This window comes from Nannobrachium achirus (genome assembly GCF_963921795.1).
Source record: "Nannobrachium achirus genome assembly, chromosome: 9".
In the NCBI taxonomy this organism is placed as follows: Eukaryota; Metazoa; Chordata; class Actinopteri; order Myctophiformes; family Myctophidae; genus Nannobrachium; species Nannobrachium achirus.
In genome coordinates, this window is record NC_137818.1 from 30542663 (window position 1) to 30570354 (window position 27692).

The following is a 27692-nucleotide window of genomic DNA, read 5'->3' on the forward strand; positions in this document are numbered from 1 at the left end:
TGGTGTATCTATATCTATTTAGCCTACAGTACCTTTTGTGACCACACATGTTAAGGGAGGGGCGCTGTTGTTCAAGCCATTAGCACAATCACACACAAACCCCCCCACACACACACACACACACACACGGGGGAGGGGGGAGTGTGTGTGTGTGTGTGTGTGTGTGTGTGTGCAGGCGGGCGGGGGGGGGGGGGTTCTGGCCCTGTTACAGATGTTGTCCAAAAATCATGCAGATCGGTACACAGTATCTCTGTAGCCGTTAAATGGAACGGGTATTTCTTACATTGATGCTCCTACATATTAGCATGCAAGCACCAGTTAAAGTTACTTTCCATCCCTCATATACTGTGTGCACAGTGCACATCCCATAACCCACACACTGCACATCATTTCGGAGCTCATATCTTTGAACGGGTAAGGGCTAGTTCAATCAAATAATCCAAATGCATGACAGGCATTGAAACATTCATCACCTGTCAAGGCCTACGCGCTCTACAATCGGAAGTTCACACCAGGGTGTCACCGGTTGCTCCTCCTGGCTTTCTGTGAATGAGATCAGTTTAGCTTGACACAGTCTACTTGTTTCTGATCTGCGTTCTGATCTACAGTATAAATACCCTTTCAGATAAATTAAGCAGATTAATAGCTGTACCTTCTTCACTGTCCTCGCTGCATGGCATTATGAACTGATTGTCAGTGTAATGGACCTCTTCAGAAACCTTATGGAATCGTGAAAACACAGGATTTTTCTCAGGAATTGATACTGTTGCAAAATAAAAAGTGTTAACAGTGTTTAATAGAGTGGTTCTGAAACAAAGGAGTTATGCTCAAGTCAAGTGGACTCACCTCAGCGTTCATTTCACAAACCGGTAGCACTCCAGATAATCCAACTGACTTTTGACAATAATGTTAGAGACAAAAATTGAGGGCTTTCCAGAATCTACTGTAAAAAATAAATTAAAAAAATAAATACTAAGGGCAGATACTGTAGCTGTTGGTAGAATCAAGAACTGTCTGTTCAATGCAATGGTGTTTGTTCTTGCTTTACCTTTTTTCAGGAGAGTCAGAGTACTGACAAGAACAATAATCCTATTAGGAGATCCACAGTCAGGGAAATACAGGACAGGCACCTACAGTAAGTAGCTCAGTCACAGCAGATCATAGTAGTGTTGAAAGTAATTGCTCTTGGAGCCAAATTCAAAGATTTTATGTAGTCACACACTCAAATAGGGTTTGAACCTACCTTTTTCTAAATAACCAGTTCCTAGAATACAGCTGATTCAATAGCAAATGTTACATTTTGTATACAGTAAGTTGGTCTTAATGAATTAAGTGGACCTATAAAAAAAGAAAGAAGAAAAAGTATGTTCATGCCTGGTAGTCTGCATGTATTACTTCTAATTACATTTTGTCAATCTGTGTAATTTGTGTTGCTTTTTTGTCCAGGTCTCTTTTAAGATACTGTATATCTGTAGCCTTCTTGTCCAAAACGCTTTGAATCTAGATTTATTTAAGTAATTGAAAGTCTTTGCTATACCATGCTGGTAGAGAAAACACATACACAGATCAAAGAATAAAGACCACACATAAACTGTCTTGACTTGCTGTTCTGCTTGATGTGGTGCAACATTTATTTAATTAGCTGCGTTTGTTTAAAATGTATTTGTATTCTTTAAGTAAATTAAGTAAATTTAAAAAAGCAATAGTTATCACTGATTAAGGACCTTCTTCAGGCATCTTATGGGTTAGGGTTATTCTTTGAATGTGGATTTATAAATTATTTCGATTATATATTATGTAATGTATATAAATACATTTGGATGGGATGAACCATAGCACCTCCAGAAACGGACCACTAGAGCAGTGGTTTTCAACACTTTTCACATTAAGGTCCATTATTTATTCGCCATTTGAGCCACAGACCAGGCATTATTTAATTAGATTTACTCTCTCAGACCCAAAACTTATTTTTTGTATCATTGGATAAAGATTGTCAACAATTCCAGGCTATATTGATGTGGTACCATAGGAGACAACAAAATGTTGATCTAAATATCAATTCTACATTCTGTGTAAACCTCTGGTAAATTAATGCAATGTTCAACAACAATTTAACTCTTGGGTGTGAAATGAAACCAAACAGATGTGTAATGCCTCATTCACACTACAGATATATAGTTGAACGTTTTGCTTGGTAATTCAATGTAATCTCAATGGAAACCAGCTTTAAAGGAGTAGTTCACCCCCAAAATGATTTTTTTTCTATTGATTAGTCACGCCATGGAGACTAGAGTTCAATAATATGTTTTGTTTTTTGTCGCATTCCTAAGACAAAAATTTGATAACAATAAATGTACCCCCATTCGTTCCCCGGAATCAATGGGGGTAAATTTACTCAAATCAAATTTTTGTCTTAGGAATGTGACAAAAACCAAAAAATATTATTGAACTCTACTCTCCATGGCATGAGTAATCAATAGAAAAAAAGTCATTTTGGGGGTGAACTACTCCTTTAAAGCTTTCAAAGCTTTGTTCTTTGTGTGTCCTGCATCTTTAAAGCTGGTTTCCATTGAGATTACATTGAATTACCAAGCAAAACGTTCAACTATATATCTGTAGTGTGAATGAGGCATTAGGGTCCATTTGGTTTCATTATACACTCAAGAGTTAACATCTAAAAGGGTTCATTTGGTTACCAACTCATCCATCATTTAGCTGGGGACCACCTGGAACCCCCTAAAGGACCACTGGTTGAGAGCCACTGCATTAGAAAATAAGGTTGACATGGCAAAATAGGTTGATTTGAAGGATGTTCATAAGGCGCCGTCCAAACATTTGCAACAGCTATCGTGTCCGTGTCGTTTGAGAATGGGGGGGGGGGGGGGGGGGGGGGGGTCGGTCCAATTAATTCTCAATCAATGTCACATAGTTTTTTGTCCCTTGCAAATCTCTTGGCCAAAAGACAGCCTTCAGTTGAGCAAGAGACACGGTAACGACATGAAACCACATGACTTACATAGAAAATGAATTGAAAATGAATTGGACCCCCCCCCCCTTCTCAAACGATACAGAGACGCATAAACTCCCCAGAAAATCTGATGAAATGTTTTCTCGGGTACACCCAGGGTAACATTTTACAGGTACAGCACTCTGCTCAAGACTTAAAACACTGGCGTCCCAATTCTGGGTCAGACATTTAGCAAAAATAACATCAGGTCTATATTGCAATAACCATTGATTGTGGATCTTCAATAACAAGGGTCTCCCCAGCATTTATTAAACAGAAGATACAGTATATTTTCAGGGCAGAGTACCAGGAGAGATTAAAACTATATTGGAACACTATAACAAAACATTGCAAGTGATAAAATGGGTACTCTCCTGATAAGATCAAGTCAGTGACCCACTTGAAAATGATTTTCTGTTTATTACATAGCTGGAGAGACTGCCATTATTGAACATTACGATCATAATACACTTTGTTGTACACTGTTAAATGGCGGGAGAAAAAGGACAAAGACAATATTGGAGCATCTCCACATTTTTTTTTAATAGAAAAAAAATTGGGCCATCTAATAGAGGCGCTGGGGTTTGCCCATGGTGCTCTTGATGTACAGGGCACGCACGTTCTGCCAGTTTTTCTTCAACAGAGACACCAGGAAGTTGACAGCCAGGTGAACGTTGTAGACCAACTCATCCTCCGTCATCTTCACATGACCCACAGCAACAGCCAGACAAAGCACCTGCAACACAGCAACCAAAGGTTAGGGTCATCACTCAGACAAACTTCAACTACTCAAGCACTCGTGTCACAAATAACATTTACATTACATATTAATGACAAAGGTATATTACGTACTAGAGATCAAGATATCCAAATATTTGAGCTCTATTGATAAACCTACCTTCTTCATCTGGAATTTGATGGTGGACTTGACCTCATCCACCTTGGTGTTCAGGTTCTCGTTGTGGGTGAGCAGGGAGGGGAACTTGCCAGCCTTGTTCAGACCAGGACCCAAGATACGAGGGATCTGCTTGATCAGAGACTCCGAAGCAAGGAAGGCATCATACTTCTTGGCTAGAAGACAAATAAAAAAAAGACAAGAAAAAAAAAAAAAAATGAAATATAGATATTAATTTTACTTGCTTTAAACTTTTGGCAAAGACTGTGCAGTGCAACGTGCCTTAATTTTCATTCAGTCTACTAAATCCTAAATTCTTCCTCCATTTTCAATAATTACCTATACCCCTTACCAATTCTAACAACTAGTCCCTTGTGCTAATAAGCAAACACTATTCTGTGATATCGGCAATTGAACAAAAAGAACATACCGAGCTTCTTGACCATCTTCTTGTTCTTGTTGAGCTTCTTGAGGGCCTCAATGTCCATGTGGGGCAGTTCAGCAGCTTTGGCCTCGTCACAGTGCTGCTGGTCTCCCAGGACGCACACAGAGAACTTGGGCCTGGGGAGGGACTTCAGCCTGCACAGAAAACAGTGATCATTGTCATCAACCGGCTCTACATACACCACCAGGTATAGCTTTTAAAAGATAAAAGCCTTACCCATACTGCCACTTATGGATGCTGTTCCAGATGACCTCAGTGGTAACTTATTGCTAATTGGTCGGCTTGGAGGACATGAGCTTGGCAGCTCAGTCGCCCTTAGCCTCCCCTCATGTTTTAAGACCCAGGGTAGGGGTCCGCCTGCTTTGCCTTCCCAAAGGGCTTGGCTCAGTCAGGCTACCCAGAGAACTTCTCAATGCATGTTCCTGGCCTGTCTAGGGTTGGTTTTACCCCTAAATCTTGATCAATTATTACCCATGATATATTGTTCTAGTAAAGACAGGGCTGAAAACACACAGGGAGAAGGTTGGGTTAAACAGTAAAGGTCCAAACCTGACGGTGCCAGAGAAACGCTTGTCCTTCTGTGGATCATAGTTCTTCAGACTGATCTGCAGCTCCACTGACTCCACAAACCTAAACAAATAAGACAGAATTAGGAAAAACACCACAACAGAATTCCATTTTCCCCCTTATTAAGCTTTGACACTGGTCAAAATACAAAATAACTTACTTCCTATGCTTGAGCTTGGATCCTTGCTGGATCTCCCTCACACATTCGTACAACGTGTCTCTTGAGACCTTGCTGTAAAGCAAAGATCAAGTTAGCTGGGCATCATATATAAACAACATTTCAGTTCAATTTTTCATCTTAAAAGTGTACCTACGTGTCAGATGTGGAAACAGTACTGACAAAGTACTTTTTTACCTTTTGCTTTACACAAAGTACTGTTTTACCTAAGTAAAAGTATCAATAGTGCAATGTAGAAATACTAATTGACGATTAAAATCAAATAAAAAGTACAACATTTGCCTCTGAGATTTAGTTAAGTGAATGTAATACTCCAGTCAAGTAAAAAATACCTCAAAATTGTACCCAAGTAAAAGTACTTTACACCACTGCTACGTGCATGCCGTTCTCAGACAGGGCATCGGTCATCGGAGTGACTTTGGTCAACAGAATGCATCAATAATCGACTTTAGCATAAGGTTATCAGACATTAATGATTTTAATACCCAAATACAGTCTTAAAATGTATTCTTATAATGTGGATGACAGCGGATTGCTTTTCCAAAATGCTAATGGTCCCGCTGCTCCCACCGGCATAGAGCAGGTCGTACACACGTTTAAGTCGAAAAATGAACATGGTTCAGTAAAATTAACAAAGGAAAATGGAACCAGAGACTTGCACAAATATATTAATAAATATGTACATAGCGTTAACCGCACATTTCTACATTAAAGTACATAAATTCACCAAATTCTATCTAACCTCATTTTGGCTGGGCGCTGCTTGCGACTCCTAGGCTGAAAAGGAAGTACAACAGGAAGTTGCGTGTAATAAAGGCTGCGAACTGCAGACTGACGTCACGTCACTAAAAGTCAGCCATATTGGTAAGGACATTTTCTTCATTGTGAGTAAAAGCTTTTTACAAGAAAATACTAGAACTTAATCTTGATATGTGCAACACACACACACACACACACACACACACACACACACACACACACACACACACACACACACACACACACACACCATACATATACAATCTAATATATTTATATATTAGCCTTGGATACGAAAGTAAAAGTCAGAATCGATCAAATAAATCTACGATAGTCTAGTATGGATCCAAATATGTAAGTCAATTTTTAACCTAAGGCTAAATTAAAATGAACATGACTTGAGTGGAGGGGAAATTAATGTTTTCAGCTATGTAAGCTTTTTCAAAAACATTTTATTTTCTTTCATGAAAACCTTCAAAATATTACTTAAAGGAGTAGCTCAGCCCCAAAATGACTTTTTTTCTATTGATTAGTCATGCCATGGAGACTAGAGTTCAATAATTTTTTTTAGTTTTTTGTCGCATTCCTAAGACAAAAATGTGATAACAATAAATTTACCCCCATTCATTCCGGATGGTGACCCGTTTCGAAACGGGTCACCATCTGGAATCAATGGGGGTAAATTTACTCGAATCAAATTTTTGTCTTAGGAATGTGACAAAAACCAAAAAATATTATTGAACTCTAGTCTCCATGGCATGACTAATCAATAGAAAAAAAGTCATTTTGGGGGTGAACTACTCCTTTAAGGCTATAAATGATATAACCTTGGATCAAGACTCATAGATGCTGTGACTTATATACTGTGACTTTTACTTTCGTACCTGATCATAATGTGCAAATGTCAAAAATACATCTTGATAGTCTTGATCCAAGGTGTACACACACATATATGTAGGCGCCTATGTATGTATTAAATAAAGTGTTATGTACATGCAGTGCAGTGCAGTTCCCGACTCTACGCTGGAAAGTCAACCTGTTTTTAATGGTTTTTGTATGCTTTCTTGCCTAGACTTGCACCTGCTGTGGTCCTGGATGTGCAGGAGACAGGAGTACTTCCTTGTCATAAATAATAATAACATCAACATTTATATATTATAAATATACATTATATATATGTAGTTGCAACATTTTAAATATATGTACTTTAACAATAACAAATAGCACTTATAAATCCTTTATTTACATTATAATATAATTTTAAATAAAAACGAAACAGAATGAAAGTTTCAAAACACCCAAAAACAGATATTTAACATTTCGCTGAATCAGTTTTATTTGTCTGGGATTTTCTTCAAAGCAGCTTGAAGGGCCTTTTTCAGGAAGGTCTCATTTGACATCAAACAGCCTTGCAGGGAGGGCTTGTGTACACCAGTCACCTGAATACAAATATTTTAACACACAATAAAGCATTTGCATTTGTCCATTTGCTTATTTTTGCGGTCTTGTTTTGTTTTGTCTTTTCTTTCCTGTTTTTTGGGTTTTTTGTTATGACCTTGGTGGGTGTTGGGGAAATAACAATACAGTACAATGTACAAGAATGTTTACTGTCTGTTAAGCTGGTTGCACACTGCTGCGTTTTTTCGTTGCAAAATGCGTTTTCAGGGCAAGGAGAGAGAGAGAGATAGAGAGAGCAAGGGACCCAGAGGTCTGAAAATAAATACGAAACGGGCGACAGTGTGCAAACGTGATTGACATAACGTGAGGTTGATTTCTTTATTTACGTGCTCCGAAATTCGCTCCTATATTCGCCCGAAAAAACGCAACAGTGTACAACCAACTTAACACATGCAAAATACAAATTAAGTACCGGTATATATATTTTTTAAACGAACTCAATTGCTCTGCTCTTTCTCTTGACATAAACAACAAACTTACATGGCTGCAATACTTGGTGAGGACAGTGAGCATCATTTTTGCATACTTCATAGATTTTGTGAATTGAGGAGACTGGCTGACCAGATGATCAATGAATTCTGTGAACTGCTCTTCATTCAACTCAAGCTGGGGAAATAAATAAAAGTCATGTGTATTAACCTTATGATTAACTTTGACTTGATTCATTATCTTTTACAGCACCTACAGCACAAACTGTGACTCACCTTGGAGTCTAGCAAACAGTGAATGACAGAGATTCCTGCCTCATTCCATACTCCTGTACATATCAATCTAGATGGTAGTGGTGGTGGTGGTGGGTGGGGGAGAGATAAATTAAACAAATAATGTATTAAATAACAACTACTTCCACAATGTGTTCCATGTTTTCCTTCAGGCCTTTATAATGGAAGTAATAAACAGGCATTCTTACGGAAGCACAAGTAATCTGAACTGGGGTTCAAGGCAGGTCTCTATCAGTCTGATCAGCAATTCAGCTTGTGAATTCCCTGAACAAGGGGAAAGAAAACTAGTGGTCATATCAACAGAAATCAAGAAATTCAATAATATTCAAAAAGTTACTGTCTGGGAAACATTGGCACATTGCTCACAACAAATGATCACAAAACACAATAGAATAAATTATAAATCCAGAGAGAGAATGTCAACATTATGAAGAGGGAAAAGGTCCATTGTCCAAAATAAGAAATCTACTTGCATTGGGCTATTTATATTTGGGCAATATATATTTTGAAAATAGTGTTTAAGTGGTTAAAAAACTAACAACAAATATAATGCCAAGTTTATGAATGTGGCCATACAACTATAACTTCCCTCACCTATGTTTGACTGTTGCTCTAGAACAGGTCCAATGAGGGCATGGAGGGTTGGTCTGGGATAGCGACTACAAAGTGACGTGACCGCAGTGACAAGGCATCTGGAGGCCGGCTCTGAGAGGGAAAGGACCTGTAAATACACAAACAGTGTGTCGTCTTGTTAGTATCAAACACACTGACTGACAAACATTGCATTCTCCAGGTGTCCAGAGAAGTACCTTTCCCAATAGGAGGCTCTTGATGAGTGTGACAGCCGTGCTGTGGCTCAGGTCAGAAGAGGCCAAAATAGAGCTGCATAGCTGAGGTAAGTTCTGTTCTGGAGTGTCTGACAAACCCAGCATGCTGCATAACACCTCCACCTGCCCAGGAAAGTCAAAAGTGAGGCATCGGTTACAACAATCTTACAATACAGTGGGTCAATAATTGTATTTTTTACAATATGTAGTTCCAGCCAAGCAACAGTATAAAGATTGAGCAAACCGGTATTGACACAAATATTCACCATTTCTCTCACATTGCCATTATAACTACAGTGTATTCTCACTGAAGATGGCATTGTTGTCAAGGTTATGTCAAAACAAACCAAGATAATCTCCATCATTGAGTTACGTACTTGGGTGGGGTCACACTCATTCAGCACCCTGAAGGTGTCCGTGGAGCTCTGGTCCCACTGAAAATGGAGCACAATGGAGTACATTACAATGAAATATAATGATCAATTTGTTGTTAAATAAGTATTCTTACCTCTTCTTGGCATTCCAATAATTCTTTGATTTGAGGAATACAAGCCTGAAACAAGAAAATCACATAAGGGTTTGTTGTTGAGGGAGTGGCATGTTACTCAAGTGGATGTAAATATAGTACAATTAGTGGCTGTGTGTGTGTGTGTGGGGTGTGCGTGCGTGCGCGCGGCCATACCTTTAAATGATCAGGCAGGGAATCACAAACACTGTCAGCTGCAGCTCCTGCTGGCTGCCCTGGTTCAGCAGAGGCTATTGTGGACACATCATCAACTATTTTTTCCAATGTGTCCTCTCTAGGAACTTGATCAACTACAGTGAACCCATCACCCACATAGACTTCCTCTGCAGGACTTTGGTCCAGCTTTATCCGTTTAGTCTGCTGTTCAATTTCTTCAGGATCTGAGTCAAGTGTCACACAGCTGCTCTTCCTTTTCCTCTGTTGAGTTCCCTCGTCTGAGACTTCTGGTCCATGCCGAGATGAAAGTTCTACTTTTTCACCACTGAGGCAAGTACTCCATCCTCCCATCTGACCAGGACCAACTAAATGTGCGACCAACCCTGTCAGTCTCTGGCTGCATAGCGGAGTGTGCAGGGGCTCACCCCTAGCATCCCCTAGGTCTCTTTGTAGCTGTCTAACCAGGGCATGGATCCAGGGGCTTGGACCAGGCTCCTGGCTGAGGCAGTCGAGCAGGTGAATTACACTGGTCTGTGGAAGTGCCGGGTGGACCAAATGGATGAAAGATAAAAGGTTCTGTTGGAATGTACGTGGCAACAGGCACACCAGTGGCTTACTGGGGAGAAGAGAAAGGGGTCTTAATTCAATCGTATCAATTGTCTGTTACTGTATGCCGGTGTAGACAATCAGTTCTCAAACATTTTAATGTAAAGGACCCCCTAATTGATGTGTGTACCATCATTTCACAATATGTTCCATAAGAGAATTTTTAATGTTGGAATAGATTTAGTTCTGCACAGCAGCCATATTGTAAATACATTGGGCCCTGTCATACTTCAGTTCAAAGGTCTAACCAATGATGGCTCTGTTCTATTTCGTGTAGCATAATGGTTCAACTTCTCATGCTTTTTAATTTCAAGGATCTCACAAATAGAACCAAATGGGTCCACGTGCACACTATCAGAGTTAGACCCGTATGGGTCTTTTTGGAACCCTCTCAAGGAACCATGAGGGTACCTGGGCCACACTTTAGACCCACTGGTGTGGTGTTGTAGCTGAGCAAACATGCACAATTAAATATCAGCTTCCACACGAGCTTTACTTTTAGTAACCTAATATTTTTACAATCTGGCTGCTGTTCATAGAGCAGATTTCTCATATCGTCTACTTACGCTACGAGTGGTTGGGCATCATCCTCTGCAAAAAGTTCTTCTCGGCAAAGAGCCTCGAGAAACTTGTGTACTGAGACTGGGTTAGAACGTTGCAGCCTATGAAAGACACACAGAGCTTTGCTAACTCCGGACATAACAGACTTTAGCAATAACTTCGTTTGTCCGTCAAATCGGCTTAGAGACATGTTTTTGTCCATTGCCTAGGATTCTGGATTACATGCAACAGCAGCAGCTTCTGTATACATGTATGCGTTGCGTGCCGTACAGGAAATAAGCCATCACCCGCCGTTTGTTTACATACATTCTTCTCTTTGGGAATGTGGTCAACGCACGCCCGATGTCATATCGCCATCTAGTGGTAAGCTGTGCTATACACATACACGATATACATAAACTATCAGTCAAGGTGTACAGATGAACAAATTGAGATTGGGGGCTAACTATTGGGGGCGGGGGGGTAATCAGGAGAACACATAAGTGAGGGAAAATGTGAAACGTTTATTTTCTTTTGAGTATGCATACATTAAAACATTTTTTAAAAGAAATCTGACAAGCCCACACAGGGAAAGGTGCATCATTAGTTATGAGAGCATGCAATGCAATATTTAAACATTAGTGACAGGACAGCCCTGTAGCTCAACCATTATTTAAAATAAACATTTTTCATATACAGTACACTTTAAAAGAAATAGTGCAAATTTTGCATAGATCTGAGAGGTAGGCAGAACACAGTAGGCAGAGATATTGGGCCCGCAAACAAGGACCATCTTCAACAATTTGCAAAAAGAAAACCACCTGGCTACCAAACCAGAGAACTTTCAGTCAAAGAAAACCTTCTGACTGCCAAACCAGATAACCATCAATCTAGAATAGATTATTAAACACTACTACCCTGGTTAGCAAGCCAATGGTAATCAGCTTGTTACAAGCCAGGATTCAGAATACAACTACTCTCAAAAATATACAGCAGTCACACAGAATAAGCCAATAAGTGCAACTAAGGGAACAAGGAAGTGAACAGAGACCACTGTCATTTTCTGGGACCTGGTTCAGGCATTTGAAGCAGGTCAAAAGTCAGACTCGTCACTGAAATAGAGGTCATCTGAGAAGTCTGAGTCATCCAAGAGGGCCATAAGGAAAAAATCCACAAGATGCATTCGCAGGTCATCCAAATGGTCAGCATTCTGGGGCTGGTGAGAAAAAGAAAAAGTTAGAGATGCTGTTGCCCTGACATGCATTTTCTAATGTCTGCATACAAGTAGAAAACTGATCCCCTACCGTGCGACGACGTGGTCGACGTGGCACCGCAGTAGATTTATCATGCCAATAAAGGCACTCTGATCCGAAGGGACAGCATCCGTGTTGTAGGAAGTAACGGCATCTTCTCTTACTGGGAGGGGGGCAACAAAGTATAAGTAAAAAATAAAAAATAAAATAAAGTAGATAGATGCCATTGTAGCAACATGTCAGTAAAGAATCAAATTAGCCAAGCCTCGACAGAGTGAAGTACTCACCTGGATCTCTCTTTGAAAGTAGCAATAAGGGTTTCTTTTGCCTGGCCTTCAACCCAGAAATTGTTTGGGACATAAAACGGTGACTTCACACGGCATTGTGGGCAAGACCTGAAAAATGGCAGACTTAAGTGCAAGCCTTCACAGAATGTAGTGGAACTATGTAATAATGGATAACTAAAATGGAGTGGTGTGATTATCTATACATTACTCAAAAAACATACTTGACCACTTCCTCCCGGAGGTCTTTGGTTTTCCTCCAGGTAGCAATGCATTTTAAACAGAAGGCATGATTGCAGTTAGGAAGGATGCCAAAGCGCCGCTCCTGTAAACATGTCTTCTCATAGACCTTGTCCATGCAGATTCCACACGTAATGTCTTTACTCTGGGTGAAAGCCTCAGTTTCCTCCTGGTTAGTAGAGGCAGCAGCAGCACCATCTTCTACTGAGGCAGCAGCAGCACCACCAACTTCTACATCTCTGTATGAAGGCTCCGTTTCATCCTGGTTTACAGAGTCAGCGCCACCATCTACAGCATCTCTGGATGAAGGCTCCTTAACACACAATAACACAATTAAATTGAGCCAAATTAATTTGTGGAAAGCACGTTCTGCAGAACACAACATAGTACAGAATCAGACGCATAAAAACCTGACGTGTTTCACTCCGAGCGGTTTCAGGCCGAGTTTCCTGGGAAGCAGTTAGATTATATTTGGCAGCTGGAGAAAAAGAAAAGTACAGCATCCTTAAGTTGGGCAGTTTCATTCCATTGTGAGGACAACTGAAAATGCATTGCGTCTCTAGGTGCTTAAACCAAGGTCCGCCAGCCTACATAAAATAACGGATTACACTAGGCCAACCTACATAATCAACATTTTACAGTTACAAGTCAAGTTTGGGCTCTCAAATAAATGACATTCCATTTATTCTCATCTTTAACTTGTCAAGTTGCTCGTATAAGATGGCTGCCAAATGACTTTATGGAAGCCATATTTGTACATCCTCATCACAAATAAAATAAAGTAAAAGTCAATGAAGTAACCCTTTGAGCGGCAATAATTAATGCAATGCCACCAATACCTGTTGTCACTTCATCCTCAGCAGTATCTGTTGTCATGTGTCTGGGTGAAGCGTCTGCTGTCATGTTCCTGGAGTTGTGCTGCATGTTTGATACAGTCGGTAACACAGACACTGACCGTCTGAGTCCTTGCCTTGAGATTCCCTGGACCTGATGGCGGAGAGCAGGCTCAGACCCTCTGCGTTCAGGCTGTACATTTCCAGTATAGACTATGGGGACATCAGCAGCTGAACCTCTCCTAACAGTAACATCTGCACCTGTAGGCTGAAGGATGTGAAGGTACCTGCAGGCACAAAATAGGTACAGAATACAGATCATTAAAAGGTAGCCGACTAAAGATAATATTCAGTAAGAATACAGATCGCAGACCACCCACCTGCACTGATCACCATACCAGCATCCTCCTTTCTGGAAGTACCTGCATATTTGGGCAAATTGGGCTGATGACGGAGCTGGCCACTGATGTGCAAAGGTACACCTTGAGCCAAATCTACAGGACCCATTAAGGAATGCCCTAAAAAAAAGGCAGGGGGGAAGCATTTGAATCATTTTCCAAGTCTACTGGCATCACCTGAGCCACAGTGATCCTACAACAATGTACAACCATATATGTGTACAACATGGGCAAAAAAAACTTTTATTAGAATGCAAACAGCACGAGTACTGTTAATGTCATACACTTGGTCTAAAGTCCCCAGGGCCATGACTTGTTTCCATTGAGGATAAAGACATACAGCCTAATATACACACAATACTTAGTTTACTATATCCTAGACATCAGCACTACAAGCAATAAAACACTTAAAAATGTACAATGTGTACAGTACACGTTCCACAAGCAAACAGCAAAGCCAAACAACCATTTTTTTAAGGGAGAAACTTTACTTCAAAGTTGTTAAGCAGTGTTCTGTTTGCCGTGGAAACACGTCCCCTTTGATCTACCCTATATCAAAATGTTATCGTCGGTTAACGCTATTCAGGTAGCTAATACTAATAACTACAGTACCTGCAAGTGAAATTAGGCCTGACAGCTTGATTAGAAGGATTTGTGTGTGGAAAACGGTCTGCCATCTTTATCAAACGAGTAGATCTTTTAACTTTCCAGACGGAGGTTGCCGTTGCAGGCGGCTGCTCAATGCTCATCAAGAAAACAACCTCGAGCCACCAGCAGCAGTTAAACTTAAAAGTGGCTACGTCACGTTTAATTTAGCAGACAATCACACCACGTGGGCGTGTGACGACGACACGACACAACCAATCTCCCAAGACCTAAGTGGTTCTCAAACTTTTTCATGTTCAAGGAACCCCAATTAATCATTATAATATTAGCCCCCGGACCTTCTTATTATAACTCTATGCCCCGGACCCCATTTGCCAGGGACCCCCATAAGACATTTTTCTAGCAGTGATTCTCAATCATTTTAATTTCAAGTACCCCCAATTTGACATGCATTAGGCTACAGACCCCAATGGAATTTTTATCTCTGAGACCACCATTTATATTGTAAAATCAATGTTAATTTCCATCCATTGGTTCCCCAGACCCCACTTTGAGAACCACTAACCACTAAAAACGAAATGTAATCCTTAACTTTAGCCAGTGGCCAGTTTGAAACAAATGCATTATTTGATTCATTAGCCTTTAATTGATTGTAGGGCCTACATTTCTATTTTATTTTAATTGAGACAACTATAGTGATTTGTCTCCATAACGTTTGTGGAAGACAGAAGCATTTTCAACTTTGTCAACAGAGCTTACCTACAAACTGCAAAACTTGGGACATGTGTACACTCCATTCTCTTCCTCTCAACAAGCACTCTGGCCAATTCTTTACTTAAATAGTTGCAGGCCTTTACCTTTTACCAATTTAATTGGCTATGATGATGAACCAATAGAAACGTAGCCTACAGTGGTCATCCATTCATTTGGGAATATGTTCCAGAAGAAAATTGACTACCAGAATAGGCTATAGCTAATAGTTCTGGCGAAGTAAAGTTTAACTATTCAAGTTATTGTAAACATTTATTATGTTAGCCTAAAGTAACTTAACATTATTTGGTTTATAGTTCTGCTCTTTGTTTATTATATAGTTTTGTCAATTAATTCGTTTGAGACAAGAGGTAGCTAACATGAAGGTTTACTGGCTTTTGTTTTACCCATACATTTTGTTTGGCACACTGACACTGCACATACACCAATAATATTCAATGCACATGTGTACTAAAAGCAATGTTTAAGGCAACAAACTGAAATTATGTTAGCCAGGGGAAAAATATTATCAAAGATATGGAACACACAATACGAGGTAGATAGAGGGAAGATCAAGTTTCCCATTGGCTTTTCAGAATTGGAACCTGAACATTGATATAATAATAAAGTAGGCTGTTATTGTTAATCCAAGAAGACAGAAGAGATCATAATGATTTGAAGGCAAAATGTTTTTCAAAGTTTTGCTTTTGAAATCCTACAGAGAAGGGCCAGATATTGTAAGGCAGATGTGTGTCTATTCAAGCAAGACATTACTGTGCTGTGACTCTGAATCAAAACATTAAAAGATACCTTTTAGCTGGCTGGATTACTTAGCCCACAACGGTCTGTCTACTTGTGGCCCAAGTATTCATAATTCATTATAACAAAAGGTTGGCTGCAATAATTCATGTATTTGGTTGATAAAAACCATCATTGAAAACATAACTGTTCTATAGGCCTACTCATAAAATGTTGGTTATATCATATATTCTTATACACCACTTTTTCATCAATTATTAAAGAAAAGAAAATATTTAACTATTAAAAACAATACCCCTTCTAATTATGTTGTAGTGTAATTAGTTTCAAAAACGAAACGTGCAGCACAGTAAGTTTATAATGATTACCTATTAGGTAGATGTCTTCAATATAAACAATTACTTGGGTGAGGACACTACCTTAATTAAAAGTGAAATGGTATGTAGACACCCTTGAAACCAGTCCACTTTTTTGTGTAGTTAAAACAAAGCCACTGTCAGCTACAGTAGTACACATGTATGAAGATGTAAACAAAAGTCAATTATGCATAAGTAGTTGAACCAACAAAAAGCCAGAGATTAAGTGGGAAAAAAATCAACCCATCACAGACCTTGGCATTATAATAAATTCTAGTACAGTACAACCTGACAACTTAATTGTCTCTATTTTGACCTATACCATATATGTATAGGAAAATAGAAATTCTCCCTTTACAGCAAAACTCAAGAGGCAATATCAGCTGGGTTAAAGTCTCTTTAAACATTGATCTCTAACGAGATTTACTGCATCTGCATCCCTCAGCTAATATTAAGTAAAAACTTGAATGCAGTTTGTCTCTTAAAATTTTAACACAATACATCATTGTCAACTAAGTGACCGCTCTGAGAAACTCGCAACACATGATTCCAGCGCTGTGCTGGAACAACATTGACATCAAACCGCCTTTGTTGTTTGTGTTAGCCCTATGTAACTACAGTATTAAAACTGTCTGCCTTTGCAGCTAATGATAAAATATGCTTTTGTCCAAAGCAATGCCAATACAGGATGTTGTGTATGAAAACTTCTACCATTTCACTCTGAAATGGTATTTCAGTAAAACAGTCTGTGCTGCACAACACTAATACATGTCTTTATATATCTCCTGTAGTAGAGGGTGCAGTGAGGTCTCAGACTCAGTCTTTTTGATTTTCTGGACCAGCAGGGCATTTTCGGTGACCAGCTGCCGCAGGTCTGCCATCTTCTGCAACAGTTTAGGGAAGAGGTAGAGGGAGTCAGGGTGGTTCACTTGGAGATGCTGGTCCAGTGCCTGGAGAATGCTGTCCTGACTCTGCTCCACAAGCTTCACGTTCTGTAGCCCTGGACGGTCTGGAAGGACAAAGAGGACAACAGGAGAAACCATAGTTAGCCATGTTTTAGCGGCATTCTAAAAATAAAAAGTACCTGTCCTGGATACATAGAGGTCGAGTTAATTTTGAAACGTATACACATACACACATACTATATCTACCAGTAAGACTATATCTACCAGTAAGACTCCCTAATCGGGAGATAAGCGACTGTCAGATCGCAGCGTGATTTTAGGGCAAAATGTGTAGGAGCAGTGTCCAAAAATGTTTGAAAAAATCGGCCTGATGGTGGCGCTATATGGGACAGATCCATGTTGATCAGATGAGTGTAGACATACTGTGTACCGATTTGCGTAATTTTAGGGCAAAATCTGTAGGAGTAGTGTCCAAAAGTGTGTTTGGGACAAATCCATGTTAATTACATGAGTGTAGAGCAAGTGTGTAAAAGAGGGCCATGTGAGAATTGGCAAGGACTGTGTGTGCAAAATTTGGCATGGATCGGGGCAACGGTTGCGGAGATATGAGCAGGGCAAAAGTGTGACGTGTGACAGACAGACTGACGGACAGCTGGTCGAGGTTTTGACAGTAACTGCGACCTGACGTTCGCAATAAACAGCCATTGATCTTAGTTGGGGCTCACCTCCACAGAGAATGATGGCAGCAACAAACATAGCCAGGTCGCTGTCATCCAGCTCTAAGGCGTTGAATTTGACAGCAAACTCAAACTTGGGCTCCATGATCTCACTAAAGGGCTTCCGTAGACTCCGCAGGAACTCCCTGGTCACAAAACCTTTCCCGTTGGCCACCAACAGCCCATCTTTGTTCATCAGAGAGGGGAGCATGGCGAAAATAGCCTCGTGTACCCCATACTTGAGTAAAGTCACCTACAGAATGCAGTTAAGACATTGACTGAGCATTTCAAGACATGCTAACGTAAAGACATACTTTTTTATTCTATAACACATTTCTGACAACATACCTGGTCATTAAGGAAGAGTTCCACAAACCCTGGAATGCTCTTGGCGAACTCTGTGAGTTCTCTGACTGTCTCCACTGTAGTGCACTGACAGCGGTAGAACACGTGGACCCCAATCTCCTTGGTCAGGGGTGCACCTGCAACCAACTGGCTCCACACCAATCCACTTTCAGCCTGCCAGAGTGTGTCCATGTCATGGATCACAAAGGGCTGAAAGAATAATAAGAATCATCTCCTTTTCAGTGCCCATCTGTATCTTAACTTCAAAGAATTTAAATATCGATATGACATTGCTGTTGTCCAATGAAGACAAATTGGGTACTTTCTGATTCTATTGCATACTGATCGCTTCTTATCATAAACATCAGGTGCATTTATATTGCAACTTCATCCAAAGCACTTTACATGGTGCACACACGGATGGCAAAGGAAACCACGCAAGGCACCAGCCTGCTCATCGGGAGCTTGTTCAGTGTCTTGCTCAAGGACATTTTGACAGTAACACATTAACAGAGGGGAGGCCAGGATCGAACCAAGAACCTTCCAATTCCCAAGCGACCACTCTCCCTCCTGAGCCACTGCCACGACAGTGAATTGTGACTGTAGATTACGCTTAAATTCCTTGCCACCACCAATATTACAAGCAACCAATATGATGTGCTAGGCTTGCAGCCACAATGCTGTGACAAGCAAAGAAAGAAGTTAGCAATTTTGCCAAATTACTGATGTGGACTGATTGACTGTGATGTCTTTCCATCATACTGTACCTACAGTACTTTCTCTCTTGCCCTGTAATCTGTAGTACTTTCTGTAATCTGTAGTAAGAAGTACTTTCTCTCTTGCCCTGTAATCTGTCTATTTTTAACTACTGTGCTGTCCTTGGCGAGTCATGCCCACTGAATTTCCCTGGAGGGATCAATAAAGGACGTATCTTATCTTACTAAATGAGAATCAATGATAGAAAAGTAGTAAGAGAGAAAAGGTACAGGATTTCTTCTTTCTCATTGATTTGAGAGATTAATGATTCTATATCTACAGTAAAACAATCAAGTTCAGATCAGTTGTTCTGAGGCTGTATCGTACCGAGGCATAGCTTGCTTTGCCTGTCAGGATGCTACGGGCCTTCTTCTTGGTCATGCTGAGGTTCTTCAGGTAGGCAGTGTTGACCTGCTTAGCCAGGCCTTTAAGATCTAAGCTCCCAGGGTTGGAGATGCTCGTTTCCTCTGCCAGCAGGCCTGCCACCAACTTCTTCCTCTCAGCTTCAGGCATACGTCCATATCTGATCGCTGGGCAAACATTTATATTAGTCTTTGCATTTGCATTATTGCCTTGCCACCTCAATAGTTGAGCCACTCTTAGGTAGACACACTCAAAATTGCATCAGATTTATAACTTGGTTCAATAATTCAAGAGATTTTCTTTGTTTTCCCCCCCTCACCATCATGGGACATTCCCAAAGACAGGCACTTCTGGAAGCGACAATATTGGCACTTGTTGCGATTCTTTTTGTGAATCTTGCAGATGCGCTCACAGCGCTCATACTCCAGCTTCATTCTAATCGTCCGTCGGAAAAAGCCCTGTGTTACAAACAAGAAAGCAGCCTCAGCACAGCACGAGAAATGCCATTATCATTCTTTCTTATCTGACAGCTAATGAACTGTAAGCCATTAACACCCATACCTTGCAGCCTTCACAGGCATGTACACCATAGTGGAAGCCAGAGGCCTTGTCCCCACAGATCTTGCACTCCATATTGATCCCAGTGCCTGTGCTGTCCTCTTGCCCAAGACGTAGCTGCTCCGACAGTGAAGGAGATGATGTTTGAGAAAGGTCTTCATAAAGAATAAAATGATATTGGAGACAGAGTAGAATATTAACATGTCACCAGGAATAGGACTATACAATGATATAACGGCTTGTATTTCTATATTATCCTTGTTACCATCATTTGTAATTGTAAATAATTCATTTATTTAAAGCGGCACTTTCATGATAACTTTTTTTTTTCTCAATCTGTCCAATTGTATGTTAATACAATATAACTTGTACGATTGGGGTGGTTGCATTTTGTCTCCCTGCTATTCTATTGAGACATTTAGATTGTGTCAAAGGTCATGTCTCACCTAGACACAGAATGGGCACGGGCAGACATGTAGTAGCAAGCAGCATAACCCCATTACCCCATCCACTCCCATGTTAAGGGAAAAAACAGGACGGAGCGTTACAAAGACGACCGAAGCTTCATTGGGCCATTGCTGGTGCGCATGCAAAAGCGTTGAATACAACACTTGTGGTTCAGCACTGCTGAAGTGTCACCTAGCAGTGATACGCACTAATCAATGGGACAGACCATAGACATAGAAAGGTAGACGCCTCCTTCGGCCTTGGGGCATTGGTAAAAAAAAGCATAGGCATTTTTTAAGGCAAGCTTCCGGAATTCTGAAGCACACTTCCGCATGTGTCACAGTAGGGGATGTTAGGTAGGCCAATCAGAGGCCTAGATTGTGTCAAAGGTCATGTCTCACCTAGACACAGAATCTGACACAAATTTTTACCTGATCGTCAAGATACAATTTATCCCCTGAGCAAGCAGGCGGGCTCTATTAGCTCAATGGTAAAAAATGTCAGCACAGGTCGTCCGGACCGGGAATCGAACCGGTGACATCGCCAAGCTACACAAAGCCCATGTGGTATGCGCCCGGACCAGTGTGCCAGCGGGCACACCGTTGACTCGCATTTTTGAACGTCAGTAGTGACGTAGGCAATGTTGTTGCTGATTGGATATTGTTCCAACGAATCAGAGTAAGGTTAGGGTAGCTATGTCATTAGCCAGCCAATACACACTGGTGTATTTGTCCCGCCCCACAGACAAATCGGAAGCCGCGTTGTGTTCCAGCCGCTTTCTATGTCCCACCTCCCCTTGGAGATACGAGCCATTACGAGGCTTTCCAGACTGTGATGCGGAGAGACAAAACAAATCGCGGAACGGAGCGAACAGGCTGGCACCCAGGCTACAGGAAACTGGGTTTAAATCCAGGGTAAAAGAGGAAAGTTACTAGTGCAGCTTTAACTGTGGTAAAAAGAAAAAGTGTCAAAATAAAGCTTTGCTCCCAAAACCATCAGATCAAAAATAGTCATGATAATTATTCTTAATCCAGGTAATTATTACACATTTACAGCTTTGTGTAGCTTTAGAGCTGCGTTGTTGTCTTACCTGTGTAGTTGGTGGAAGCTGTAGTTCTGGAGGGGCTGTAATCACTGTTCACATCCTGTTCCAGCATCTCTTTCTCTCCTGTCTGATGGTCTCCAAAAACAACTCTGGAAGCAGCAGATCTCTCTCTGTTTTCCAACTCTTCCTCCTCTCCATCCTGCTCAAAATCTTTCAGCTCACTCAGGTCCTGCACTACTGTCCTTCTGCCTCTATTTGAGGCTCCAGACCCAGCATCTGGTGGCATCCTCCACACATCAGCCATGTCCTGGGGGATGTTTGGCTCACAGTAGCCATTCACCTTCTCCTCCTGCTCTGTGGCAGGTGGCTGAAACCCATCCATGGTTTCTGTTCTGGCTGACAGAGCTGCACCCCTCCTGGGTCACGTTGCCAACATAGCTCACCTATATAAAAAAATAGGAATAATGTTAGGGAGAAATACGTAGAACTCACCACAAGAAAGGGAGCATGATGTGGATGTACACCTAAAGTCACAAAGAGCCACAAATTCAATAAAATACAAATCTGTACAATGAATACAACATAACTGCTCTTTGCTTTGACAGCCAAGAATCCACAAACACCAGAGGCAGCGCCACAGATCACTTTCAACCCAGAGTCAAAACCAACAAAGGGTCAAACTCTTTTTTCTGCTATACCACCAAAATGTGGAAAGCCTTACCGAAGGCCATAAAGGAGTGTGGATCACTAGCATCCTTTAAAATTGCCCTGAAAAAACACAGGCAGCAGCCATTCGCAACTGGTAAAAAAAACTAACCTAGCCCAACCCTACCCTCCCCTGCCCCTTCTTATATACTTACTGTTTGTTTAGACTTACTGTTTTCTTTTTTTTGTTCTCTAATTTTTTTTCTTTACATATCTACTGCATAGTACTGTGTTCTATTCGTCTGTCATTCAATGTTATATGAGATACTTTAATGGTTTCCTGTGGAAATAAGCTTAGTCTTTTCATGGATCTCCTTTTAGTAGACCTTATACCAGTGAACTGTACCGTCATGAAACTGTACCTTTTCCTATGCAAACTTCTAATAGTCTTCAATCAATCAACCAATCAATCAATGAGTGGATAAAAATCGTACTTTCACTATACAGCGAGTAGTTAATAGTTGCCAAAGTAGGAAATGTGCCAGTGCCACACTTGCCAAATAATACACACACACACACACACACACACACACACACACACACACACACACACACACACACACACACACACACACACACACACACACACACACACACACAAGGTTTTAAATAAATCTACTTGAGTCTTAATCTGAGCCAAGAAATCAGGCTTCAATTTACACTGATAATCATACATCCTCACTTGCACTGACTATTCACTGTAGTGTTAATGAACTATAACAGTCAACATTGCCTGTTCCACTTCCACAGAGTATTAAAACCTGTCCTGTAAAAGTTTTTTACCAGTACATTCCCATTAAAAGGGCAATTGGTGGGGCTGTACAGACTTGTCATCCAGACAGAGAATAACCTGTCACACTGGTTCTTAGAATATCTGCTGCTCCTGACTTTTTATGAGGGGTCGAGATGAATGAGCGACTTTAGTCTTAATTACATACCATGAATCATGATAGTTACTGTTTTAGAACCATAGAGCCATCTGAGAACCGTGATTAGAGTATCTAGGTAACGTTAACACTTGCTTAGTTAGAAACTAGATGTTGCCTGAACAACTATCGACCTCTGTTCAATTGTTTACGTGCTGGGGCGACCCAAATTCCTGTCTTTAAATAGCTGGCCAGTCAAATTATTGCTTTACCGTAGTCAATGGTGCAGTTGGTCTTCTCGAATATTTCGTTTATGAGAGATTTCTCCTGATGGCAAAACAATAAAAATAAAAAATAGCCAACCTCTATGAAACTATGGCAGCGTCCTATCCTCGATGGATTGTTGACGAGTTGTGTAGACACACACTAGCAGGAGTTAGCATTCGTAGCTAACGTTAGTTAGGCTGCTGACAACACGTCAAAGCAAGCAGGATTCATTTCCAGACCCCGTGCAGACACGAGAAAACAAATCTCTTAGATCAGCAGAAACAAACAATGACCTTAACTTGTACTTTCTGCCATATCAAACCGAGGCCTATGTGAAATGAGCAGAAATAGCGTTAGCAGAAATAAGGCTTCCGGCGCCGATCTCTTCAGAATAAGAGTACCCCTAAAGCCATTGAAAAACGTTGAAAAACGGATAATTTGCCATAATATGGACGTTAAAAATATAGATTAAGTATCTAAACGAATATACAAAATGCAAATTAGGTTTCTGTGTAAAAAAGAAAGATTTTAATAACATAAAAACATGATAAATGGATAAATGCTGTTCACTGGAGTGCATAGCCTAGACAAATTTGACTCTGGACAGCAGCCGGTTCGCTGCGTCAGCACTTTGAACACACGCACGCGTTCGGGGAGACCTCCTCTATCACACCACACTCTCCGCTAAGCGGGAGAGGTGTAAAATCTATTTCTGTTGGCTTTTCAGTGCAGCCACCCGCTCAAAAAAGTGACATTTTTAGACATTTTCAAACTCTAGTTGGCGCTGGAGAGCAGACGGCTCGCTGCGTCGGCACTTTGAACACACGCACGCGTTCGGGGAGACCTCCTCTATCACACCACACTCTCCGCTAAGCGGGAGAGGTGTAAAATCTATTTCTGTTGGCTTTTCAGTGCAGCCACCCGCTCAAAAAAGTGACATTTTTAGACATTTTCAAACTCTAGTTGGCGCTGGAGAGCAGACGGCTCGCTGCGTCGGCACTTTGAACACACGCACGCGTTCGGGGAGACCTCCTCTATCACACCACACTCTCCGCTAAGCGGGAGAGGTGTAAAATCTATTTCTGTTGGCTTTTCAGTGCAGCCACCCGCTCAAAAAGGTGACATTTTCAGACATTTTCAAACTCTAGTTGGCGCTGGAGAGCAGACGGCTCGCTGCGTCGCAACTTTGAACACACGCACGCGTTCGGGGAGACCTCCTCTATCACACCACACTCTCCGCTAAGCGGGAGAGGTGTAAAATCTATTTCTGTTGGCTTTTCAGTGCAGCCACCCGCTCAAAAAAGTGACATTTTCAGACATTTTCAAACTCTAGTTGGCGCTGGAGAGCAGACGGCTCGCTGCGTCGGCACTTTGAACACACGCACACGTTCGGGGAGACCTCCTCTATCAAACCACACTCTCCGCTAAGCGGGAGAGGTGTAAAATCTATTTCTGTTGGCTTTTCAGTGCAGCCACCCGCTCAAAAAGGTGACATTTTCAGACATTTTCAAACTCTAGTTGGCGCTGGAGAGCAGACGGCTCGCTGTGTCGGCACTTTGAACACACGCACGCGTTCGGGGAGACCTCCTCTATCACACCACACTCTCCGCTAAGCGGGAGAGGTGTAAAATCTATTTCTGTTGGCTTTTCAGTGCAGCCACCCGCTCAAAAAGGTGACATTTTCAGACATTTTCAAACTCTAGTTGGCGCTGGAGAGCAGACGGCTCGCTGCGTCGGCACTTTGAACACACGCACGCGTTCGGGGAGACCTCCTCTATCACACCACACTCTCCGCTAAGCGGGAGAGGTGTAAAATCTATTTCTGTTGGCTTTTCAGTGCAGCCACCCGCTCAAAAAAGTGACATTTTTAGACATTTTCAAACTCTAGTTGGCGCTGGAGAGCAGACGGCTCGCTGCGTCGGCACTTTGAACACACGCACGCGTTCGGGGAGACCTCCTCTATCACACCACACTCTCCGCTAAGCGGGAGAGGTGTAAAATCTATTTCTGTTGGCTTTTCAGTGCAGCCACCCGCTCAAAAAGGTGACATTTTCAGACATTTTCAAACTCTAGTTGGCGCTGGAGAGCAGACGGCTCGCTGCGTCGCAACTTTGAACACACGCACGCGTTCGGGGAGACCTCCTCTATCACACCACACTCTCCGCTAAGCGGGAGAGGTGTAAAATCTATTTCTGTTGGCTTTTCAGTGCAGCCACCCGCTCAAAAAAGTGACATTTTCAGACATTTTCAAACTCTAGTTGGCGCTGGAGAGCAGACGGCTCGCTGCGTCGGCACTTTGAACACACGCACACGTTCGGGGAGACCTCCTCTATCACACCACACTCTCCGCTAAGCGGGAGAGGTGTAAAATCTATTTCTGTTGGCTTTTCAGTGCAGCCACCCGCTCAAAAAAGTGACATTTTCAGATTCTAGTCATTTTTATACACCACGCTTCTTTATAAGACTTAGCAGAGAATAAACAAATACAGACGATTTAAAGTTTTTTTAAAATACCCTTTTATTACTCATTGTTAATAACAGTGTACACTTTCACTGGAAATGAAAACATAACATTTGGACTGAAAGGTTACTTTAATAGTTTAGTAATCACAGTTTTGATCAATTTACTATGTGTGTGTGTGTGTGTGTGTGTGTGTGTGTGTGTGTGTGTGTGTGTGTGTGTGCACGCACGCACGCGCTAATAATGGCAAACATTATTCAAACACAAATAACACATTTGTGTGATTTTAAGATTTTAAGTTAGCTCATCTAACTTAAAATATGCTTCCAACTCCATTAAGGCATACCAACTAATATGTTGTTGTTTTATAATTACACAATATTCTTCTGGTAGCTATTACAAATATGATATGAGTTGTGCAATGAACGTGTGAGTACAATGTAGTGAAGTGGTCTGAAATGTTCTCCATTTATAAATATATATGGAAGCGAGCCGTCTGCTCTCCAGCGCCAACTAGAGTTTGAAAATGTCTGAAAATGTCACCTTTTTGAGCGGGTGGCTGCACTGAAAAGCCAACAGAAATAGATTTTACACCTCTCCCGCTTAGCGGAGAGTGTGGTGTGATAGAGGAGGTCTCCCCGAACGTGTGCGTGTGTTCAAAGTGCCGACGCAGCGAGCCGTCTGCTCTCCAGCGCCAACTAGAGTTTGAAAATGTCTGAAAATGTCACCTTTTTGAGCGGGTGGCTGCACTGAAAAGCCAACAGAAATAGATTTTACACCTCTCCCGCTTAGCGGAGAGTGTGGCGTGGTAGAGGAGGTCTCCCCGAACGCGTGCGTGTGTTCAAAGTTGCGACGCAGCGAGCCGTCTGCTCTCCAGCGCCAACTAGAGTTTGAAAATGTCTGAAAATGTCACTTTTTTGAGCGGGTGGCTGCACTGAAAAGCCAACAGAAATAGATTTTACACCTCTCCCGCTTAGCGGAGAGTGTGGTGTGATAGAGGAGGTCTCCCCGAACGTGTGCGTGTGTTCAAAGTGCCGACGCAGCGAGCCGTCTGCTCTCCAGCGCCAACTAGAGTTTGAAAATGTCTGAAAATGTCACCTTTTTGAGCGGGTGGCTGCACTGAAAAGCCAACAGAAATAGATTTTACACCTCTCCCGCTTAGCGGAGAGTGTGGCGTGGTAGAGGAGGTCTCCCCGAACGCGTGCGTGTGTTCAAAGTTGCGACGCAGCGAGCCGTCTGCTCTCCAGCGCCAACTAGAGTTTGAAAATGTCTGAAAATGTCACTTTTTTGAGCGGGTGGCTGCACTGAAAAGCCAACAGAAATAGATTTTACACCTCTCCCGCTTAGCGGAGAGTGTGGTGTGATAGAGGAGGTCTCCCCGAACGTGTGCGTGTGTTCAAAGTGCCGACGCAGCGAGCCGTCTGCTCTCCAGCGCCAACTAGAGTTTGAAAATGTCTGAAAATGTCACCTTTTTGAGCGGGTGGCTGCACTGAAAAGCCAACAGAAATAGATTTTACACCTCTCCCGCTTAGCGGAGAGTGTGGCGTGGTAGAGGAGGTCTCCCCGAACGCGTGCGTGTGTTCAAAGTTGCGACGCAGCGAGCCGTCTGCTCTCCAGCGCCAACTAGAGTTTGAAAATGTCTGAAAATGTCACTTTTTTGAGCGGGTGGCTGCACTGAAAAGCCAACAGAAATAGATTTTACACCTCTCCCGCTTAGCGGAGAGTGTGGTGTGGTAGAGGAGGTCTCCCCGAACGCGTGCGTGTGTTCAAAGTTGCGACGCAGCGAGCCGTCTGCTCTCCAGCGCCAACTAGAGTTTGAAAATGTCTGAAAATTTCAACTTTTTTGACCTGGTGGCTGCACTGGAAAGCCAACAGAAATAGATTTTACACCTCTACCGCTTAGCGGAGAGTGTGGTGTGATAGAGCAGGTCTCCCCGAACGCGTGCATGTCTCCAAAGTTGCGACGCAGCGAGCCGTCTGCTGTCCAGGGCCAACTAGATTCTGAAAACGGCACTTTTTGTACTCAATTTTAATTTGAAAATAACAGACCTACAGGCTCACAATGAGTTGTGATGCAACGCATTGTGAGCTTG

General features: G+C 41.8%; 4 protein-coding genes across 5 annotated transcripts; all 4 read right to left on the bottom strand.

Annotated features, from left to right (window-relative positions):
- Window positions 1–3525: 3525 nt before the first annotated feature.
- On the bottom strand, window positions 3526–5870 carry rpl10a (ribosomal protein L10a). The gene is made up of 6 exons (XM_080732483.1): window positions 5835–5870; window positions 5075–5146; window positions 4897–4977; window positions 4333–4481; window positions 3906–4078; window positions 3526–3743 (listed from the first exon to the last, which is right to left on the bottom strand). The coding sequence occupies exons 1-6, from the start codon at window positions 5837–5839 to the stop codon at window positions 3573–3575; spliced, it is 651 nt and encodes a 216-aa protein (XP_080588609.1). The 5' UTR covers window positions 5840–5870; the 3' UTR covers window positions 3526–3572.
- A 1202-nt stretch (window positions 5871–7072) lies between these two features.
- fance (FA complementation group E) lies at window positions 7073–10982 on the bottom strand. The gene is made up of 10 exons (XM_080733590.1): window positions 10713–10982; window positions 9541–10156; window positions 9367–9411; window positions 9236–9292; window positions 8841–8981; window positions 8626–8752; window positions 8220–8295; window positions 8014–8080; window positions 7790–7915; window positions 7073–7290 (listed from the first exon to the last, which is right to left on the bottom strand). Exons 1-10 carry the CDS (start codon window positions 10907–10909, stop codon window positions 7186–7188), a joined length of 1557 nt encoding a protein of 518 aa, XP_080589716.1. The 5' UTR covers window positions 10910–10982; the 3' UTR covers window positions 7073–7185.
- Window positions 10983–11779: 797 nt separating this feature from the next.
- Window positions 11780–14594, bottom strand: mkrn4 (makorin, ring finger protein, 4; the record flags this gene model as incomplete). The annotated part of the gene is made up of 7 exons (XM_080732678.1): window positions 11780–11902; window positions 11991–12102; window positions 12227–12334; window positions 12448–12664; window positions 13303–13583; window positions 13677–13814; window positions 14524–14594. The coding sequence occupies 7 exons, from the start codon at window positions 14592–14594 to the stop codon at window positions 11780–11782; spliced, it is 1050 nt and encodes a 349-aa protein (XP_080588804.1).
- An 888-nt stretch (window positions 14595–15482) lies between these two features.
- ppardb (peroxisome proliferator-activated receptor delta b) lies at window positions 15483–23458 on the bottom strand. 2 transcript variants are annotated; one of them, XM_080734346.1, is made up of 8 exons: window positions 23235–23458; window positions 21346–21743; window positions 19812–19963; window positions 19570–19708; window positions 19215–19417; window positions 18135–18341; window positions 17796–18039; window positions 15483–17174 (listed from the first exon to the last, which is right to left on the bottom strand). In XM_080734346.1, exons 2-8 carry the CDS (start codon window positions 21680–21682, stop codon window positions 16927–16929), a joined length of 1530 nt encoding a protein of 509 aa, XP_080590472.1. In that variant the 5' UTR covers window positions 21683–21743; window positions 23235–23458; the 3' UTR covers window positions 15483–16926. The 2 variants fall into 2 exon arrangements, with proteins under 2 accessions (XP_080590472.1, XP_080590471.1); XM_080734345.1 differs by having other exon boundaries at window positions 23144–23458.
- Between the last annotated feature and the right edge of the window lie 4234 nt (window positions 23459–27692).